Below are 22895 nucleotides of genomic sequence, written 5' to 3'. Positions count from 1 at the left end.
GGGTCCCATGGCTTTGTGCGGCACAGAGGTGGGACCCCTGGCTCCGGCCTACCACTTTGTGGCAATCCATCGAGGAGCCCCGGGCGTGGCCTACCTCTTTGGGGCGATCGATCGCAGGGCTCCCGCACTGTGAGAGGGCACAGGCCAAGCTGGGGGATCCCCTCCCCCCGCCCCCCGAGTGCACGAATTTCGTGCACCAGGGCTCTAGTATATATATAAAAGGCTAATGTACTAAGTGTCCATCCAACTGGTCGCTGTGACGCACACTGACCACCAGGGGGCAGATGCTCAGCACAGGAGCTGCCGTGATGTACACTGGCCATTTACAGAGAAACAGCACCGCAGACTTGGCGCCCACAAAGCAACACTTGGCTTCCCCCAAATGGGACACAGGCCCCGCCACCACCCCGGAGTGACCCCCCACCAAATCGCAGCCAACGCTGCCGAGACCCATGGCGCAAAATGCAGCCCCCAGCCCAGCCCAGAAATGATGGCTATGGGCACTGGGTAATGATGTCACGTAGAAACACTCAGCTTCCTCTCCCTAGGGACAGGCTATATATATATATGCCTAAGTGACCATTCGACCGTCCAATCAGTGGCTATGATGTGCACTCACCACCAGGGGGCAGATTCTCAATGCAGGAGCTGCTGAACGACAGCAAATTTGCAGAGTGCCCTCTCGCACTCTGGGACCCCTCAGGGGATGTCGGACTGCCAGTTTCAGCCCGATCCCTGCAGGCCAGGCAGAGGGATCCCACCTGCCGGAGGGACCCCGCTCACTCTGCAGACACCCTTCAAGCCCCGACGCCACCCCAGGTGCGGCCAGCCGGGGAGGGAATGCGGGAGGTTGTTTCCAGGGTGTGTCCGGCTCGTCTTGCCCAGTCCCGCCTCACCTGTCACCTTCTAATTAATTTCCTTTCAGTGTGCACGAACCCATGCACTGGGTTTAGCAATAAACGGCACCGTGGACCTAGTGCCCACAAAGCAACACTTAGCTTCCCCCAAGTGGGACACAGGCCCTGCCACCACCCCGGAGTGACCCCCCACCAAATCGCAGCCAACACTGCCAAGACCCCATGGTGCAAAATGCAGCCCACAGCCCAGCCCAGCCCAGAAACGGTGGCTGTGGGCGCCAGGTAGCAACACCCGGCTTCCTCTTCCTAGCGACTAGCCTTCTTGGAGTTTCTTCAGCCCAGGAACATGACTTGCTGTATAGCCAGGTGGAAACATTTTACATTTTAACCAAATGTCTGTGAAGCATTTTCCCGTGGCTCATTTCATTTGATCCTCACAGAATTCCTGGAGTAAGTAAATAGGAGACTTGATGGAATCCTATTTTCTTTTCATTAGCCGGAAAACAGAGATTTAGAAACTTGACCTGACTGAAAAGAAGTAAGAAATGGTGGACCTTGAAAATGACTTCAGGTTTTCTCACTGCACGGAATATAGTCAAACACTGCTGCAGTTAAATATTTAACCCTTTGTTCTCCCTGGGTGATCTACAATAATAATCTGCTTCATGTTGATATTTACTGCTGTATTGCTGACAATTATATGAAAGAGAAGTTGGGGTGCTTCACTGGGCTGGAAAAAGCTTACCTAAATCAGAAAGCAGGTCTAATTAAGCAAGTTTATTCTTTATATACAAGGCTAAGTTGACTCGCGCATGCGCAATACATAAAAAGCTCTCTCTGGCGCCATTCACATGTGTGTGTTTTAATGAATTTGGTTGACACTTCTATTATAGAGAAAAGGTAAGTGGCAATATTAAAATATTTCTTCTAATTAATTTTCTTTTAATTTGCATGAATCCATCCACTGGGTCACTAGTAGTCTCATATTCTGCTGATACCTCCTAGTGGTGGATCCCTTTTGGAAGCCAGAGGGTAAGGAAACTCAGGTGATAGAGTCCACAGAGGTCAGCTCCCAGGCACTGATCAGGACAGAGAGTGCTGAGAAGGAAGCCGAGCTTGGGAAGGAAAGGACGTGCAGTGCAGTTATTATCTGGAAAATACCTAGAACATCTTCTCTTCTTCATGTTCATCATTATAATTGTGAATTAGTGGTTTGCAAGAGATGAACACAAAGCAAATATTTCTGCCCTCTAAGTTTGCAAGCTACTAAAGATACCAGTAGTACAGTCAAATTGATGAAAACCCATACTATCACAAGGCAGAATTGTACTGTCATCAAATTTATGAACACAATATTTATATTGTACCTAAGTAGTGATATAAGTATATTTAGTGTCATGGGCAGTAGTGGATAAGGACATTATTTTGATAGGATAGAGTTATGAAACCAAGTTCCCCTTCACTTTATTAAATAAAGATAGATGCAGGAATGAAACTTCTGGAAAGTATCCTTATAGTAGAAGGGCAAACTAAATCTTCATTTATGCTTTCAGTTTGCAGAATAGAACTTTACAGTTCAGAAGTCAATTTTGGACTTCTTCCAGGTGCACTGTATTTCCATAGCAAATGTTGGGTAGGGTTATCAATAATGGATATTTGGCAAGAATAGCATGATGTTATAGAAGAGAATTATTGTTTTATTCATCACATTATAAAAATTCTTTACAAAATAAATTTTTCTTCTTATCCCATAAATTGTAACCAAGTGTTAAAGACTAGAAACTGTATTCCAGGGTTTTATCTTTTAGGGCACTTCTGGTACTCAGTCTGAAACTGTAATCCTTGTTAGATTGGGAATCAAATTGTAAAATTATGTATAGTACCATTGCTTAATGAACAACAATGTTTCCAATCTAAATTTAAGAAGAAATAAACTTTTCAGGGCTCTTATAATTCTGTCAAACATATATTATAGGTAGAAATTATGGTGTATCAGTTAACTATTTAAAGAAATAATCTGAGAATTAAAAATTCTGAACTATGACATGGGAAGAGCCAGGATTTAAAAAGCTTTCCCAAATAATTCTTCTATAGTCAGCTTTCAGAATCACTTCGTTTAGACCGGTTTATCTGATGCTTGATTTCCTTGATTAGTCTCTGGAAGGGAGGTAGTTCATTCAGTTTTGTGTTTTAAGAATTTCTGGGCACTTCCTCTATGATATGACCGACAGCTAAAATTCTTTAATGTCTTAAAATTCAATGAATGGTATAATAGCCAATGGGCAATCAGACTATTATTAAAAACTACTACTAAATCCATTAAACATTTACATGTAGCAAAAATACAAGTCCTACAATTTATAATATAAAAATGTTTGTGCTTGGTCATAGATATTAGATATTTTATCAGAACCTGAAATATAGCTCTGAAGAATGTCTTCACATCTTAAGTCTGACAGTATTTGGAAATGGAGCAAAGCTTTTCCATATAAAGTCTCAGTCTCTTTTTTTTGAAATATACCTGGTTAAGTAAAGTTAGGAGTTAAGTAAGCAGGAAGAAGCAGTTTTCCTCCCTGGAGTTTGTATTAGAGATAGAATGTTTATGAAAAGGAATGTGTTCAGTTATTGAACAAATGGCCTTCGGTGGTGACTCACTGTGAGCATGGGCAGGCTGAGCTATATGCACATCTAAAAGAATTTGAAATGCAAAATTTTAAATCTAAGCAAAAGAGCTTTCTGAGTTGTAGAGACATATATGTACAACTAGGCTCCCCAAGGGTGTTTACTTATCAGCATAAAGATGGATTTAACACTGGAAAGAAGTGAGGATTTTATCTTAATTTTACTGGAAACATTATAAGGGGAGAGGATGAGACTGTGTGTGTGTGTGTGTGTGTGTGTGAGAGAGAGAGAGAGAGAGAGAGAGAGAGAGAGAGAGAGAGAGAAAGAGAGAGAGAGAGGAGAGAGAGAGAGAGAGAGAGAATGAGAGAGCTGTTTGGTTCAGGCTCTAGCTTTTTAAAATCTCTGAAATCCTCACTTTCCCCCTTACTGGAAGGCAGTCTGGATAGCCTTGGAGAATTCATTGTTAACATCATTAAGGTGAGGTGATTGGAAGCCCATTACCTGTTGACCCAATTATTGAAGAGCTAATCATTGTCCCTAAATAACAGGTATGCCTCCAGATTCCTTTGATGAATTTGAATTCTTGACATTCCAACGTGCACATGCTTTCTCTCACTAGTGATTTTGAAATGCTGTGGTTTCACTAATTACTGTGATTTATTAATTCTTTTGGCAGCAATGGACATGATTTCCTGTAACAAAATTCATTTCTAAAGTGAGGGGAAAAAATGGTTCATCTTTATATTAATAAAACATACCTCCTTTGTGACTGTAATCAGTTCTCTACTCTGTTGAAATGGAGCAAAGGCCAAAACAGTGACTCATGAAAGAATTATGTGTATTTCCTGTTGCAATAGTCTGTGGGCATAGTTGAAGTGAATTTACCTTTTTAATCATGTTTTACTGAATCTGATCTTACTTTTAGTGGGCATTTCTTGATCTTATAGCAAATAATGTTTATAATTCAGGAAGTTTGTGGCTTGTAGAGGAGAAAGACAAAGGAAGGCTAAAAAATACCAAAGCCAGTCTACTTTATAAACTATTGTGTATTTTGTATTATTTATATTAAGCTAACAGAAGTTGAATGATTATTTTCTTTGGCTGCAAGTATCTTTAAATAAATTGAGAATCTGAAGCACTAAATGTTAGAGCACTGCACTGTGAACATTTATTATATAGCAGTTAATTTGTTCTTATAAATCTTAGTTGACTTTACCTTGATGTGCTAAAGAATTGTAAGACATAAAATTACTCGTCCAGGTATAATTACAAGCAGTTTTTGTTGTACATATTTATTAGGTTCCAACGCTGAAATTCACAGTCAAGCATGGGAATAGGATACAATTTGTGCCCTGGAGACTTAGAATGGCATAGTTGAATAGTTCCACACTGGTGTAATTATGATCATCCTAACATCTGGAATAATGAGTTTTAAATGTTTAACTACTTTGAACTATGACCCAAGTCCAGATATGCAGCCATAAATTATACTCATAATAGTCAAGAGAATTAGCAAGTAAGGCAACACTCCAGGTAATTATATTTTAGGATGTTTACTTATTTGCCAGGATCCTTTTTTAGTAAATTAAGCTTTCGTAGTAAATCCCAGCTGATAAAAAGCCTTAACATTATAACATTATAACATTTAAAAAATACTTCTTAATTGTTTGGACTTAGACATATACCCTAGAAAACAGATAGAAAATTCATCTTGAGATAGGTGTTTTATGATGCTGGGTTTTCCTCAGAAAATAATCACATTTATTGCAAACTAAACATTCTCTTTGTTGCTACTGACATTCCTTATGATCAGTAGAGGGAGCACAAGTTTTCTAACAAACCCTCCGTCACAAAACAAGTGACATCACCAATGATGGCATGAAGGGAAAACATGTAAGCTAGTTCATATTGGTTCATATATATTGGTCCATGTTCCATGAGCCCTGAGAAAATTAAAATGCCAAGAACCATAAAGATAAAATTTAATATCATATTTGAGATGACATTTTAAGTTAAGGGATATATTTACAAGAAAAAATTGACATAATTTCTTTAAAATTAAAAACTCTGGGTTGTGATGCACAGATTATTAAATTTAATTTTACTGAAGGTTTTGTTTTTTTGTTTGCTTTATTTCCTTATCCTAAATTCTAAAAGTCATTGTAGGGGCAGTCTGAAATGGTCACTTATATGATGTATTAAAATTTGGTACATTAAAAGAGGTAGTGATTTATGTGTGGGCCAGTTATATTTTTGTTCATTAGGAAAAAGTCTAGAAATTTTTTTGTCAGAACAGTGTGCTAAAGACTTATTTAGTTATTAGTTAAGAACATATATTGGAGAAAAAAAAATCTTACACTAAAATCTTTTTAAAATGTGGCTGGTAGTCCCAATGGAATGTTTACATGTTTTGTGAGCATTTGATGGGGCATGGAGGATGATCATTGTCCTTGTCCCAAACTTGTTTTTAATTGATGTTTGGTGCTATTTAGATTACTTGGCAAAGAAACTCAGATGGCATGGATGCTTACTTGTGACACTGTGTTAGAGTTAAGTACTACAGAGAAAACCAAGTCAGTTTAATTCCTCTCTCTATGATCTTACAGCTATCAAAATAAAGTCACCAAACATTTTTATATCACTTTTACATATTTTTTAAAATATATTTTATTGATTTTTTACAGTGAGGAAGGGAGAGGGATAGAGAGTTAGAAACATCAATCAGCTGCCTCTTGCACACCCCCTACTGGGGGTGTACCCGCAACCAAGGTACATGCCCTTGACTGGATTCGAACCTGAGACCCTTCAGTTTGCAGGCCGACGCTCTATCCACTGAGCCAAACCGGTTAGGGCAACTTTTACATATTTTTAAAAATGTTTTTATTGATTTTAGAGAGAGAAAGTGAGAGGGAGAAAGGAATAGAAACATCAATGATGAGAACCATTGATTGGCTGTCTCCTGCACGCCCCTTATTGGGAATGGAGCCCACAACCCAGGCATGTGTCCTGACTGGGAATCAAACTGTGACCTTCTGGTTCATTGGCCAGTGCTCAAACTGGATGGACCATTTTTACATATTTTTAATGGAACAGCTCTTTAAATTAATGAGGACCAATGGAAATAGGCTTGTTATATAGAAGAATTAATTCAGATATATTGAGATTTAGTGAGCTATTTAAGATTACATAGTATACTAGAGGCCCGGTGCATGAAATTTGTGCACTGGAGGAGGGGAGTCCTTCAGCCCGGCCTGTGCCCTCTTGCAGTCTGAGATCCCTCAGGGGATGTCCACCTGCCAGCTTGGGCTCACTCCCTGCGGGGTTTGGGCCTAAGCTGGCACTTGGACATCCCTCTCGCAGTCCGGTACCTCTCGCTCCTTACTGCCTGCCTGCTCGCTGCTTCTTACCGCTTGACTTGCTGCTTCTTAGCGCTGCTGCGGAGATGGGAGAGGCTCTGCCACCGCCTCTGTGCTTGCCAGCCATGGCTGAGTGGCGCTTCCCCTGTGGGAGCACACTGACCACCAGGGGGCAGCTCCTGTGTGAGCGTCTGCCCCTTGGTGGTCAGTGTGCATTATAGCGACCAGTCGTTCTGGTCGTTCTGCCATAATGGTTGCTTAGGCTTTTATTATATAGATTAGCATAGTCGACAAAACCAGAATCCAGAACTCTTGACTTCTAGTTCAAGGAGTCAATAACTAAGAGTTCACGCAGCAGTGATCTAGGACAGATGATTTGAAAATATAGGGACATTGTTTAAATATCCGATCCTCTATAAAGTGCTCTTTTTGTGCAAGTCATTGTGTCATTAGTTTTGTTTGGTTCAAAAAATGAGAAAACTCATAACATCATGAAACTCTGTTGTGTAGCAGTAATACAAATAGCTTTTTTAGGGCCAATGCAATAGAAAACTCCCTATATACTAATATATAGTTAAGGAGAGAATTTGGAGGAAATAGCTTAGGGGGTTTCATTTACATGTACAGAGAATGGCTCTTAGATTAAAGAGCCATAATTCTTGGGGGAGGTTGCATTTCACATTCACTTCAATAAGTTTACTGAGGAGTCCAATTGAACAGGGATGGTCTTGGAAACCATAGTTAAGAAGGGATGTTAGATCATATAGTTAGAGAGCCAGCTGAGACCTTGGAGACTATGTAGTCCTTGCATTAATTTTACAGCTAAGGAAATTGAGACCTGGAGTGGTTCTGAGTCACTTGCCCAAGGTTAGTCACACAGCTAGAGGGGGTAGAATTGGAATTAGATCCCTTCCAAATGCCTGGATATGAACAAACGCTGAAGTAGATTGGTAACAGAATCTAGAAGGTGGGGAATTGTGGAAATATAATAGATGTGTAGAGTAGACTTATGTACAATTTTTACAGAGATGCGATTTCCATCCATCTTTAAAAGAATGGAAAGATAACTTTGACTAGTTTTTGGTTTCTTGGGCATAGCAAATCAAAATAGAAGGATTTAGTGATCCATGGAACAGTTTGAAAAGTAGGATGAGCTGCTTGATGGCAAATTTGAAAATAACCTTCTCAGCAACTTGTAAGACATTTTATTGGTAACAATAATAAAGATAATAACGGTGATATTATTAACAACAGCTACCATTTATTGAATGTTTACCCTTTGTCCAGGCACCATGTCAAGCATCTGATGTACATCAGTAGTTCATTTAATTATTTCACCCTGTGACCTAAGTATTACTATGTCGTTTTGTAGATAAAAAGACTGAATCTCAGTTTCTTGTCCTAGTCACACTGGTAGTTGGTTATGGAATAAAAAGTTGAATTCTGATTATGTTTGAATTCCAAGGCTGTGTTTCTCTAACTTGAGTAATGAATAGACCCTCCTTCTAAAGGAAAAATAATCTGCTTCATCCCATATTGACTTATTTTTATTAAAAGACTATTTAACTACGTGTAAACATAAATTCCTTAAGTTTGTAGCTCTTATATTTTTTAAAACTTAAAAAGAACTACAAATTAAATACAAGTAAAACATACAAAATCAATAAAATTCAAATTGATATTAATTTAATGTGAAAGATGAAGTTTTTACTGAAATTAAAATATCAATTGCAAGATGAATTTGTGGCCATTGCACAGTTCTTTTGAGTTTGGCATGCCTGTGTTGCCACGTGTTTCATGATAACTTGGTTCTGCTGCCACATTTCTCTATTCTGACTTCTGTAAAATATCCCTTCAGACAGTAGTCTAGTGTCATTTGACTTTCGCTTGGTGCACTCAGATATTTATTGTTAATCCCACCTCTGTTTTCATTAGTTATGATGAAGTACTGCCACTTGGAGCTGGTTTGGGGCTCTGAGACGTCATGGCTGTGTACTTAGTTAAAAAATGATGGCTATCCTGGTGCTCTAGAATATGCTCGTGTTAATTCTTTTTCAGGTTATCTTCTAGAAGAAAGCACAAAATTTAAGAAATTCATAGTCTCTGGAGTCATAGCCAGGACTCTGGGGTTTCCACTTAAAAAAAATTGCACTGCACTTTCTCTCCAAACACTGTCATAGAACCATCTGCCCTCTGTGGGGTAATAGTGCAGACCCAGGAAAGCCTCCGTCTTCACCTGCTTTCAGTGCTGCTGTGGTCAGGCCACCACTATTTTGCATCTGAATTTTTGCTCAGCATGTAGTTTTGCCTCCACCAAATTATTCTCCACAGTGTGTTCCACACTGTTGAGTTTTCTATAATACAAACTTCTAGAACGGAGCCTCGGAATCACCTCTTTCTGGAAACTTTCCTTTATTGTGTCTCCTTATCTCCTGCCTCTCACCCCATCCATTATCACCTTGCTCCTTCTCTCCCCTAGATTGAATTAGTTATTTTTTCCTTCATTCCTCCTTTAGAACTCCATAACACCGTTGGCATATCTCTGTTATAATGCTTAGATCATTGTGTTGCAATCCTTAATTTTTGGGTCTCCCTAAGTAGACCTATTAGCTTCTTGAAAGTACGCCAGCCTCTGCATCTTCCTTACAGCATATTGTCTGAATGGGAAGGAGGCTCTCATGGTAGCTGTGATCTTGAATCACTGGTCAGTCAGTTATAAGTTTAGAAGTGAGGAGTCAAAAATAGGCAAGAGCAAAGTAGACATTTCCTAATCTTTCCCATTCATGTATGTGAAATTTATACAAATTACATAAATAGTTAATGTAGTAGACTCTTTTAATATGTAAGCAACCTAATTTTGGAAGTAAACTTTCTATAAAAAATTAAATGATAGCATTATTTTGCTGTTCTTTTGTTTCCTTTTGGTTAGGCGCTGTGATTGTCTCCACGCCCCAGGACATTGCATTGATGGATGCACACAAGGGTGCTGAGATGTTTCGAAAAGTTCACGTGCCCGTAAGCATTTATGCTTCATTGTTGCAGAAATACAAGACACTTCTAACTGAAGAAACAAGTCACTGAGAAATACAACACAACTTTTAATTTAGTTCTGTGCAGTTTATATGAAAACCCTATTTCATCTTTATGGTTACTTTATTAAAATATATATATATAGATAGATATAGATATAGATATCTATCTATCTATCTATCTATATATCTATATATATAGATATCTATCTACATAGATATCTATATATATTTTGTTGGTTTCAGAGAGGAAGGGAAAGGGAGAGAGAGATCATTGATCGGCTGCCTCCTGCACTCCTGACCCTTGGGAGTAAGCCCACAACCCGGGCATATGCCCTGACCGGGAATAGAACCATGACCTCCTGGTTCATAGGTTGACACTCAGCCACACCAGCAGGGCTTTATGGTTACTTTAAAACACACATATAGGTGCAAACATATATACACATTATGTTAATCAAGGAGACTTCAAAAATGTCCTTCCAATATGAGTTTTCTGAAGAAGTACTACCTCTCTCAAATGCAGCTCTCACTGACACCTCCCACCCCCCAAAAAAGTATAAGAGTATTTTAGGAAATTATTTAGGTAGATACACTTGAATAGATAACCAGTAGGAATGCAGGTGAAAACGATGTCTTTTTTTCCTTCTTTCTCCTATAATTTAACTCATTTATAGCTCACAGTCTTCTAAAAGGATACCTAGACAACATGGCAAACTAGAACAACTTAAAACTATAATGAAAATAAGGAAAAGGACAATTAAAATCAAGTGGAGTCAGAAGTGGGACTTAAGTACATGCTAGAAATATACCATTAATTTTTGAGCAGCCACAGGGAAAGATACATAAGACTATTATAAAACTGTTTTTCCACGAGGTTAAAAAGAGCTTGATGCTCAAGAGTAGCAGAGCTGAGATTAGAGAGGCAGAAGTCTCCCCGAGATCCTCAGAAAAAAGAATCCTCGTGTACATAGGCACAAGCCCGTGCCTTCCTCCTGTGTGCCTCCACTAAAGCAGGTGGACTTCGCAAGTGCCCGCTGGAGTGGGCATTTCAGTACAGAGCAGTGATGCTTCCATCCATGCGGTGCTCTAGCTCCGTGCTTCATTCAGGGAGAGGCCTTAGAGTTTACAGAGCAGCGCGTTTTAGACTTCAGCCCATGCATTAACTTCAGGGGTCTCATGATTCTCTCCCCTTCCCCGCCTACCTCCCCAAATTGTTTTCTCACTTTGTGTCTGTTTGGTATGGAGAGAATTCATAACTTTTGCTAAGTTATTCAAGGAGACTGATATGGCACAAGACCCAGTGATGTAGTAGAATGAAGAGACTCTCAGGGAAGCTTTCATAAATGTTTTTCTCTCAGGAGAGCTTCTGAAAAGTACAAAATAGAGTAGTGGAGTTGAGATGATCCTCTTCAACAAGTACCTCTTCTTGCTTGCCAATTAGCACACAGCTGTGTGTGTTAACAAGCCATGAGCTCTGGATTGGACCAACATGCTCTTATGAAAACTGAGGAGACTCATAAGGATGGTGCCTGCATGCTTACTGTCCAGGTGACCTGAGGGTGTTCTCACTGGCAGGGGTACAGTTGTGATCCGAAAGTGTTTTAGAGGTAGCTTTTATATGTGGATAAATGAATGATAAAACCCTTAACATGAATTGTAGATTGGAAACATTGTAAAGCAATGATAACCTAATGCCCACCTCAGTCTGAAAACTGTCTCAGTGAAGCACTTAGTTTAAGCAATGTGACTTCCTGTTATGCCCTCCAAGATAGACTGATACAGGGAATGCCTACCCAGATAGCTAAATAAGGTTACTGATATGGGATTTTAAAATATAAATCAGCAGAGTTAGGGAGCAGGCTGTCTACCAAAAATTATGAGACTAAGCAATCCATAATCCTTCTTTCTGGCAGAAATTAAATAACAGGACCAGTGGTCTGTTAGTGCCACTTCAAGGTCAGAATAACAGTTGTGCTACCAGCCTATGAGTGAATGCTTAACTTCTCATTCTTTTAAGTTAAGGGCGGAGGCTTATGTATAACTCAAAAACATCAGGAAATCCTTAAGGGAAAAGTTTTCAAAAGAGCAGAAGCAAGAGCTTTTTGCTATTCCTCACCTCTGGTAAATTGTCATTATGTATGTATAGCAAGAGACCATTGCAACTCATGCTGTCACCTGAGGCAACTATGGCTCTAAGGCCAACCCTACATGCACTTTGCTGGTTTCGAGTCTAATGACCATCATTGCTAAATTCGGCTTTCAGTCCCTGTGTTATTTTCACTTAACCTGCAGCATTTGACACTTACCGCCCTATAAGTAAAGAGGTAAATAATCTCATAATTGTTCGGACAGATTCTTCTCTAGGCTGTAGGACAGATTCTTCAGAAGGTGGGACAGAGAACCCTTATGGAACATAACGGTGGGGAAGCGAATGGATGGTCACTAAGTCCAGGTTAGGCTGCTGCTGAGTGAGTGCCACTGAGGATAAAACTTGCGGGTATCAGCAAGGAAGTATTGTGAGGAAGTATTTATTCCAAGGGAAGGATCTTAGGCTGCACGAGGCTCATAGGACTAGTGGTGGATTCGTTAGGGCCTGGAAAAGTTGTTTGTGATCAGAAAGTTAATGTTGGAGTTGGAGTTTGCAGAGTAGGAACAGTTCTGGATCAGGAGAAGGTCCATGTGGTTGATCATGGACGCGTGGGGCTGAAGTGGAGGGGAAATGAAAATCATTAGAAATGCATAATCCCTCCAAGTTGGCTTTTTTGACATTGTCCTGTATCTTTATTGTACAGTTCTTTTTTCACCCCTTTGTTTTAATTATTTGGCCTCTAAACAGCAAAAATTTTAAAATAATGTAGACTAATCATCTCTTAAACTAGCAGAAGATAATAGGTGCTCAATAATCTTTGTAATTGAGAAAGAACTTCCCAGCAATGAGCCCTGTAAGCAGTTGGACAAACATGGAGCACCACATTTTATAGGGAATCCCAGCTGTAAGTGGGATGTGGATTCTTCTGGCACTAATGAGCCTTGGAGTCTAAGTAATGGTAAAGCATTTGAAATTAGAGAGTGTTCTATAAGTGCAAAGGAGAAATGTTATGCTTTGTTTATACCACTTTATTCCATTTTTCCTGGTTTTTAGTTTCACTCTCTATTTTTTCTCCTTTTGAAGTGCATTAGTTACCATGGAAACAATGGTATCATTGGAATTTATTGGTATGGACAGAGTTTAGTAATATCCACAAGAACATTTTGAAGTTAATTTAAATGATTTCTTAAAACTCAATCAGATAGAGGAAGGAGGGGAAGAGATGAACTATTAAATTCTCTTTTCTCTGCCTGAATGATATCAACTCTGCCAAATCCTTGATTATCTCAGTAATAGTAGACAGACTATTTTTTAAAAAAAATAATAAATATTTTCAATCTTGTACATTTTTAATTGTGAGTCCTTTAAGTGTTGTGTCATTCTCACCCATTCCTCTTGCCTTCTTTCACAAGGGAGGCCCAGGCTCCTCAGTCTGAAGCCTTTCCCCACCGTTTGAGCTTTGAGAGTCAGAGGGATTTCACTGGCCAGCCCTTCCTTCGTAGGTAATCTTCTTCCCAGCTCTTGCAAAGTATGTTAAAGTATATTTTCCCCTCTTACTCCATCTATATGTAAGAGATCACTTGGTTACTTTTAATTCAGTAAATAGTTATCTATTCTACAAATGCATATGTACTGATACTGAGTGCCCTCTCTAAGCAGAGCACGGGGATAAGCTCCATTGGTGATTTTTTTTAAATGAGGATGAGGCCTTTTCCTTCAAGCACTTTATCATCCTGTAGACTAGCTCCATCATGGTGCAGAGACCCTAAATTCTGAGGAACAAGAGGATGCTTTCTTCTCTGGGCTATCAAGGAGCTCTTTCATGGGAAAGTCATGATATTTTTTCACACCCCTGTAATTTTTCACATGCTGGTCCCTTGCCTGATAAGCCATTGTCAGCTTGGGACCTCATACTCATTTTTCAAATCCCTGCTTAGGCATTACTTCCTCTGGGAAGTTTTCCCCAACCTGCCAGAAAAGGTTAATAATTCTTTTTCTGAACACCTTGAACATATATCTTGTTTGACTCTTATCCCACTCCAGGTCTACCTGTCAGTCTCCACTGAAGAACTGGAGTTTCTGGAGGGCTAGGAGACATGCCTTAAATTCCTTCAGTGCCCAGTCACCTGACACATAGCAGGCACGGGATACATTCTCACTACTGACCTTTGACCTGGGGTACACTGCCATCCACAGTCTGCTGTTTTCTTCACGCCCAGGTCAGAGGCCGCTCTGCCTTGCGTTCTCTCTGCCACAGCCGAATTGCTTGTCTTCCACTTCTTTGAGATTTCCAAACAGTTTCTCTCCTCACTGCCCTCAGCATGCTGTCTTTCCACCTAAGAAAAGTTTACCCTCATTTTTCACCTCATAGCTCCTTTTTATCCTTTGGTACTTAGATTAGACATCTTTTTCTCTGGGAGACTTGCCCAGACCCTGTTAACTAGGGTAAGGTCTTTCAGTAGTTCTCAACCTTCCTAATGCCGCGACCCTTCATGTTGTGGTGACCCCCAATTTCATTGTTACAAATTGAACATAATTAAAGCATAGTGATTAATCACAAAAACAATATGTAATTATATATGTGTTTTCCAATGGTCTTAGGCGACCCCTGTGAAAGGGTCGTTCAACCCCCGAAGGTTGAGAACCTCTGTTCTAGTGTGTGATTCAGTAATTCGTTGTTTCCCCTTTGTAAGCATTTCACATTCGTCAATACTTTCACATTTATAGCGCCATGCTTACTGTCAGCCCTGTGGGTGCATGGACCACTTACCTCCCTCTGTGCCTGGAATATAGCTGCTCCCTAGATACATACTGGATGAATGAGTAGAGTAGAGTTTTCATAGGCATATCGAGGTATGGAGAGGACAGAATTCAGTCTAAAAAGAATCAGGAAATCACAAGTTGTGTTCAGGGTTATTCAGTTTGTCTGTAGTTGAAGTAATATGTTTAGGTATGTCTATGCTAGGCCCAGGTTTGGTCAAAAACACTAGGCTAGGCTAGAAATTTGGGACTTTCTTCTTCAGATTTTTAGTGGAGCCCATAAAGAGTGCTGGATAGGGAATAGAGAAAATTAGAATAGGGCTTTAAAAGGATTTAATCTGGTGGGGATGAAGAGAAAGGGTAGGAGCCAGGAGAGTGGGAGGCAGCAAGGAAACATTTTTTTTTTATTGTCTAAAGTTTTACGTATGTTTCCTTTTTCCCCAATTGACTCCCCCTCACCCCCAAGCAAGGAAGCATTTTCGGTGTCATAGTTATTCACACAGCAGGTTGTGACCCATCATGAGTCATGAAATCAGTACAGTTAGAGATATAACCAAAGTTGTAAAACAACTGCTCTTAGGAAGACAAAGTACTATTTCATAAAGATTTGTTCTCATGATACTCTCCAGGTCCAAACTGTAAATTGTGCTGCTATGAACATAGGGTTGCATATATTCTTTCTGCTCAGTGTTTTGGGTTTCTTAGGGTGTATTCCTAGAAGTGGGATCCCTGGGTCAAATGGGAGTTCCATTTTTAATTTTTTGAGGGAATTCCATACTGGTTTCCATAATAGCTGCACCAGTCTGCATTCCCACCAATAGTGCACTTGAGTTCCCTTTTCTCTGCATCCTCGCCAGCACTTGTCGTTTGTTGATTTGTTGATGATAGCCATCTGACAGGAGTGAGGTGATATCTCATTGTCATTTTACTTTGCATCTCTCGAGTGATTAGTGACTGTGAGCATTTTTTCATATGTCCCTTGGCCTTCTGTATGTCCACTTTCCAGAAGTGTCTATTTAGGGCCTTTGCCCATTTTTTAATTGGATTGTTTGTCTTCCTTTTGTTAAGTTGTATGAGTTTCTTATATATTTTGGATATTAACCCTTTATTGGTTATATCATTGGCAAATATGTTCTCCCATGCAGTGGGCTTTCTTTTCATTTTGTTGATGGTTTCTTTTGCTGTGCAAAACCTTTTTATTTTGATGCAGTCCCATTTGTTTATTTTCTCCTTAGTTTCCTTTGCCCTAGGAGATGTATTGGTAAACATAATGCTATGAGAGATGTCTGAGATTTTGTTGCCTATGGTTTCTTCTAAGATTTTTAAGTTTTCATGACTTATATTTAAGTCTTTTCCATTTTGATTTTATTCTTGTGTATGGTATAACTTGGTGGTCTAGATTTATTTTTTTGCATGTCCCTGTCCAATTTTCCCAACATCATTTATTGAAGAGACTGTCTTGACTCCATTGTATGCTTTTGCCTACTTTGTCAAATATTAATTGAGCATAATGGCTTATAGTGTTATGTTAAGCGAAATAAGGCAGTCAGAGAAAGATAAGTATCACATGATCTCACTCATATGTGAAGTCTGATGAACAAAATAAACTGATTAATAAGATAGATCCAGAGACATAGAAGTATGGAACAAGCAGACTGATGAATTTCAGAGGGAAGGCAGGAGGATGCAGGGCAGGGAAGGGAGTGATTAACTGGGGAACTTATATGCATATATGCATAACCCATGGACACAGACAGTAGAGTGGTGAAGGCCTGGGAGGAGAGGGTACAGAGTGGAGAGGCTAAATGGGAAAAAAGAACAACCAAACACAGGAGACATCTACAATACTTTCAACAATAAAGATAAATTTAAAAAGAAAGATTTTTTTCTCAGTATAAACCCATCTGTATATGTTTATATTAGATTAAGATGTAAAACATTTCTCTTATAAGACAGTTTTAATAAATTGAAAAAACACTGGTGTAGGTGATAAGGCAGTAAGGCTCAGATCTAGAATAATAGCAGTGAAAGTGGAAAGGGAAATAAATGTAATTGACATTTTGAAGGAAGGATTGACAGGCTTGGTAATTGATTACATGGGATAGGGTGGTTAGGAAAAAGGAGCAAAAATCAAAGGGATTTTGAGTTATGCTGCCCTTAATAAATTTTCCAGGGGCTGTTTTTGTTTTTGTTTTGTTTTTTCCTCAGGATAACAGTGAACTAGAAATTAGAGGTTAGATTCCCAGTCACAAATCCTTGCCCTTATTCTCCGAGGGTTGTAATTTAAAACTGTTTGGCAAGGAGGAGACTGGTAAAGAAAATGATTTGGTGTTGGTCTTTGTAACACTATACACATCACAAGATGTATGAGACCATCTCTTCTCACAGAACCAGATTTATTATTTACCTGCATATTTGTAGCCCCTTATACAGAAATGGGGTTTTTTGTGTTTTTGTTTTTAGCATTTAGAGAGCTGTATTCTTTAAGCATATAACCTCTTTCATGGTTTTTAGTTAAATTACTTTAGAAATTTTATTATAATTTTTAGGCAGTAGGGTACTGCTAACAAAAGCAGTTTTACATAATCATAAAGAGAGGTAAGCTAAGGAGCCTGAGTGCTAGAATTCAAATCCCAGCTCTGTCACTTTGTGGTTGTATGACCTGAACAAGTTACTTAATCTATGCCTTAGTGTTCTCATTCAGAATATGGGAATTATAGTGGTATTTCCCTTAGAGAGTTGAGGTGAGAAATTAATGAGATAATGCACATAGAGGGTCTAGTACAGTGTTTGGCAGAATTTAAACACTCGGTGAAAATATAATGTCATATAATTAATGCTTATTATAATTACTTTTAGAATATTATTATGAGATGGATAAATTGATAAGCCACAGGTGTTTATGTATTTGGCCTAGGTATTTTTGTTGTTGTTAATCCTCACCTGAGGATATTTTTTCCCATTGATTTTTAGAAAGAGTTGAAGAGAGAGAGAGAGATAAGAGAGACACATTGACTGGTTGCCTCCCAAACATGTGCCAACTGGGGCTGGGGACCAAACTGCAACCCAGGCATGTGCCCCTGACCAGGAATTGAAACTGAGACCCTTTGGTCTGCAGGCTGATGCTCTAACCATTGAACAACCAGCCAGGGCTGGTCTAGTTATTTTGACAAGTATGTTTATTTGCTAATAAGAATTTTAACAAGAAATTTTAAAAATTTTTAGGTAAATAGTGTCTTTGAGATTTCCTTATTCCTTTTGTATATTAGTTGAGCCTAAATTGTTCTCTTCATATAAACTTAAGTTGCTAAAGTTATCTAGAATCTAAAATTCTGCATTATTTAAAATATGCACTATTTAATGTAGGCTAATTGCTATTACAAATGGATCTCAAAATATATAGTGATGCAAATGCACTAGAAGTTTATTTCTTCCTCATGTAAGCAGTACTAGTAGGTGAATAGGTAAGCAGGGTGGCCTTCTTCCATAAAATCACTTAGGCTGTTGGAACCTCTGCCATTTTGAAATGTGACTTCCAAGATCACCCTTGGGGCTGTTCTCATTTGAGCCTGGCAGAACAGAAAGATAGCCCAGAGGCATGTGCATGGGAGATTTGTATGGGCCAGGACCGGTTGTGATGTTTCTACTCACAGTCCACGAACAAGAATGCAGTCATGTGACCACACATGTTTTCCAAGGAGCCTAAGAAATGTGGGTTAGCTATGTGCTGAGGAAGATGAGACCATGATTCTGGTGACCGTGAGCTATCTGTGCTATGGTTCACTTTGCAACTAATACAGGGTGGGGCAAAATAGGTTTACAGTTGTTTGTATGAACAATAATTCAATAATTAACAAATAATAATACAAAAATTAATTATGTTTGTGTACTCACAACAGTAAACCTACTTTTGCTGGCCTTGCATATTAGACTTGTGCTGGTCACTGAACTAACTTTTTTTTAATATATAAATAATTCTGAAATTTCTTTAACTGTTTCATCCTTGCAAATAGTTACTTATTTTATAAAAGAGAGTTAGAAATTTTGCTTTTCTTGTGGTTTACTTTTCCTACTGCTTAAAAACAAAAAACAAAGAAACAAAAAAATCCTACTGTGGTGTTGAACTTTTTAGTATTTATTTGAAAGGGTTAATGATTATATTGTCTTCTAAGAGAAATTAGGTGATCTTAGAACCTAAAGTAGATGATTCTTATCAATGTTTTCTTTCCATTTTTATTACCAAAGACTCTACACGTTGTTCTTAGTGATGAGGATCAGAATTGTGACTTATTATTTTTCTGGCAGAGTAATCATTCACGGCGGTAGGTTATCTATTTGGACCAGGAGTTTTATACCTTCACCCTTGAATGCTTCCAAAACTCATGTGTTCGATATCGGTCTTGGAGCTTTATCAGCATCTAGTTTGTCTGTTGTACCGTCCAAATCCTATTTTATTTAATACCTCAAGCCTACCTGCCTTAAAAAATGATTTAGAAATAGGCAATCTTACGTGAAAATAGAGGCAAGTGACGCATTTATTCTCCCCTTTTCATTCTTGAGCATAGTTTTTCCTCTATGTGATCATCAGGTAGTCTCACTTGACTCTTCAAATACCTCTGATATATTAAAGTATCTTTCATTGTTGGCTCTTAAGGCCTTGTAAAATACTGTTTGAATTTTTTCTTGGAATACATAGTAACTAGCCACATGACATATTATATGTGGCTTTCTTCTTCACAATTGGATAATCTTTTCATTTAAAAAGAATGACTTTTCTTAAATGATAACCTTTATAAGATGGTAGCATTCTTCACATTTCAGTGACTGGGGATGTATGCTCATTTGTATCTTTCCCCAGGATCTCAGAAGTCCATGTATGCTTTAAACTAGAGTGCTATTCCATGTGGTTTACATGGATTAAATTGATCTAACCCTCACAACAACCCTGCAAAGTACATAATGTTATTTCTCCCATTTGGCAGATGAGGAAACTAGTACAGAGAGATTAAATAACTCACATAAGATTAAATACTGTAACTCATCCACCTGTTCAATGGGCCTCTGGGATCCTATCATAAGCAGCCTGCTTTCTAGAGTCCACATTCTTTTTTGTTTTATAGTTGAGTAGAAGTGAGGAAAGGGAGAGACAGAGAGAGAGAAACATCATGTGAGAAAGACACATCAGTTGGTTGCCTCCTACACATGCCCTGTCCAGGGTCGGGGAATCGAGCCTGCAACTGAGGTATGTGTTCTTGACCAGAATTGAACCCTAACCTGAGACCCCTCAGTCCCCAGCCCAGCGCTGTAACCACTGAACCAAACTGGCTATTAATTGCCATTCCTGTGGCTTATCCAGAGTTGAGGTTTAGTAATGTGGACGTCATGGAATATCACAGGGTGAGAGATCCCAGGGAACAAGAAGAGTCTCCATTAAATTTGAGTACCATTGGGGTTCTCTGTCTTCAGGTGTGGGAACCCTTTTCTGCCAAGGGCCATTTGGATACTTATAATTCACGGGCCATACAAAATTATCAACTTAAAAACTAGCCTGCTGTAGTTGGTCAAACATTTAATTAACTCACCCCTAATGCCCTGGCAGGGCCAGACCAGATGATTTCATGGGTCTGATACCGCCCTTGGGCTGCATGTTCCCCACCCCTGGTCTAGGAGGACAAATGAAGACAGGAAGCTGGTGGACTGAAAAATGGCAGGAGTTAAGGGACCTTAGATTCTGTTTATAGTCAAGATAGGTATAATGAGGGAGTTCAGGGCAAGGGGAGTTCCATGGCCAGGAGACAGGACTGAAGTCAGGTTTGACTGTGTCAGTGAGTGGTGAAGATGGTTCAGTTTAGGCCCTCCCTTATAATTGTGCTCTTAGTTACTATGTTAAGTCACCCACTAAACTGTATTGACTCACCAGTTGTTTCAGGCTACCTAGTGCCATGAGCAAAATCCTCTAGTCCACTTGCTTGCCATTTTGTTTTGTGACTTCCACATACAAACCAGTGACCCAACTGGTTTGAATTTTGTCTCTGTTATTTACTAATTTTGGGACCTTGAGCAAACAATTTAGCTTCAGTGTTTTGTGACCTATCTCATAGGTTACTGTGATAGTTAAATGAGATTATATATATAGTTCTTAGCATAGACCTTAGCACATGGTAAACCGTAGCTCTGGATGTTATTGGTGTAGTGGTAGATTCTAGAGATCATTATAACCCTTCATTTTAGAATTCAAGGCATAAAGAAGTTGAGTTATACCTCAAACCAAGAGCTAGTTAGTTGGTTCCTGAAAGGAGCATGAATGCCAGTCTTCCCATTCATTGTTCTTTCCATGACAGGCTGCTTCCTCTGAAAGAAAAGACAAGAACACCCATCTCATTTTTTAAAATTATAAAATCTGTGTACATGCTTCAAGGAATATACCAAAAACTGGTTCAAGGCTAATGGAAACTGAAAAGCACTTCCATTTCAGTTATTATTATTCTCTATTTAACAGTGAGTTTTTTCTCTTCATTTTTTCTTAAATCATAGTTTTTAATCCTTGTGGCAGGTTCCAACTAGCAAGAATTTAACCTGGTTGTAAGCTTGAGAAATTGGGTTATATAGTAGCCTAAAAATCTTGCTTGTTACTTACTTGAATCTGGGTTTAAAATGCCAAGAAGAAATTAAAATTGGGACCTTTTGAGCCTGCTTATTGATTCAGTTCATTTAGACACAAAAAGCCAATGTTCCAGAGCAATGCTGATATTTTAAGAGTGTCAAAAAATTTTTAACATATTTTTATTGATTTCAGAGAGGGAAAGAAAGAAACATCAATGATGAGAGAGAATCATTAATTGACTGCCTCCTGTATGCTCCCTACTGGGGATCAAGCCCACAACCTGGGACGGTTCAGTCCTCAGACCGACACTCTATCCACTGAGCCAAATCAACTAGGGCAGAGAGTTAGATTTTTAAAAGTTAATAAAAGAAGTACCCTTCTGAGCCAATGATGGATTCGAATAACATAAAAATAACATATAAAAGGTTTGTGGTGGCTGATGTTAAGCAGACACGTAGCATTTACTCTCTCTCAGTAAAACTAGCTGAGGTAAAAATAAAAAAGGATCTATACTTTGATGAGCCACTAAAAACTGATTGAGCATGCTTGCAGCTGCAACTCCATGATATTATGTAAATTAAGCTATGGCAAAGCATCTGTTTTCTAATGTTTCTGCTATCAAATGATACACAAAATAGTTCTACAATAAGCACAAACAGCTTAACAAGATATATTCACATGATATAAGACTTTATGTGGCAGGGGTAGGGAGTGGTTGTGTGGACATGAATTCCTTAACAGAAGAATTCTTATCAACAAAATTGTAATATGGATATTCTAATGTTCTTATATTAGCTGCTCCTGTTTGAAACTCTTAGATCAGAGCAGTGTTTTCTAATCTTTTTAATGCTCAAAGCTCTCTTTTATTTTTTAAAATTTATCTTTATTGTTGAAAGTATTATAGATGTCCCCCTTTCTTCCCCATTGACCCTCTCCACCCCTCCACCCACCCCCAGGCCTTCACTGCACTATTGTCTGTGTCCAGGAGTTATGCATATATACATACAAGTTCTTTGGTTAATTTCTTCCCGCCCCTTTCCCCCTTCACTCTGGGAGTCATCAAGATTCTCTTTTAAATTTTCTCCCAACTAACCCCATATTTTGAAAAGTTATTTGCCGCATAATCTGCATACCTTATTAATAAGTCATTTTTTCTCTTTTTAAATTAAGTGTGTGTGTGTTTGACTGTTGTATGAGCTTCTGAATAGAAGATAATCCACATGAGTGCTATCACAGTTGATAAAATTTCAACTAAAAGCAAAGAAACTTGACAGTTTATCTGTCCTGTACAGTCTTGTAGGTAAATGTTTTATTTCTGTTCATTTAAAAAATATATTCATAAATCACACCCTGATAAATGTTTTCGTGCATTGTTAGGACCTTAAAACAACATTGGGTAGGAGAACTACCAAAATAAGTTCTATAGCCAGAGTTTCATTGTCTATAACAGAATTGCTCAATCTATAATAATAAAAGTATAATATGCTAATTAGACTGGATATCCTTCCAGATGTTCTTCTGGATGACCTCCGGATAGAGCCGCCATGGCGGGGGCCGAGCCCCTTGCATGAATTT

The 22895-nt window shown here is 38.8% G+C and overlaps 1 protein-coding gene across 2 annotated transcripts in view; it reads left to right on the top strand.

The window, feature by feature from the left end:
* The window catches only part of NUBPL (nucleotide binding protein-like), a 237723-nt gene that overhangs the window by 202959 nt on the left and 11869 nt on the right, over window positions 1-22895 (top strand). For both annotated transcript variants that reach the window (XM_014528984.1, XM_014528985.1), the window contains exon 8: window positions 9765-9850. In XM_014528984.1, the coding sequence (XP_014384470.1) occupies window positions 9765-9850 (86 nt within the window). The remainder of the gene's footprint in view (window positions 1-9764; window positions 9851-22895) is intronic.

Source organism: Myotis brandtii, unplaced genomic scaffold, assembly GCF_000412655.1.
Source record: "Myotis brandtii unplaced genomic scaffold, ASM41265v1 scaffold667, whole genome shotgun sequence".
Lineage (NCBI taxonomy): Eukaryota > Metazoa > Chordata > Mammalia > Chiroptera > Vespertilionidae > Myotis > Myotis brandtii.
The sequence above is the reverse complement of the archived record's forward strand: the minus strand, read 5'-3'. Positions and strand labels throughout refer to the sequence as shown.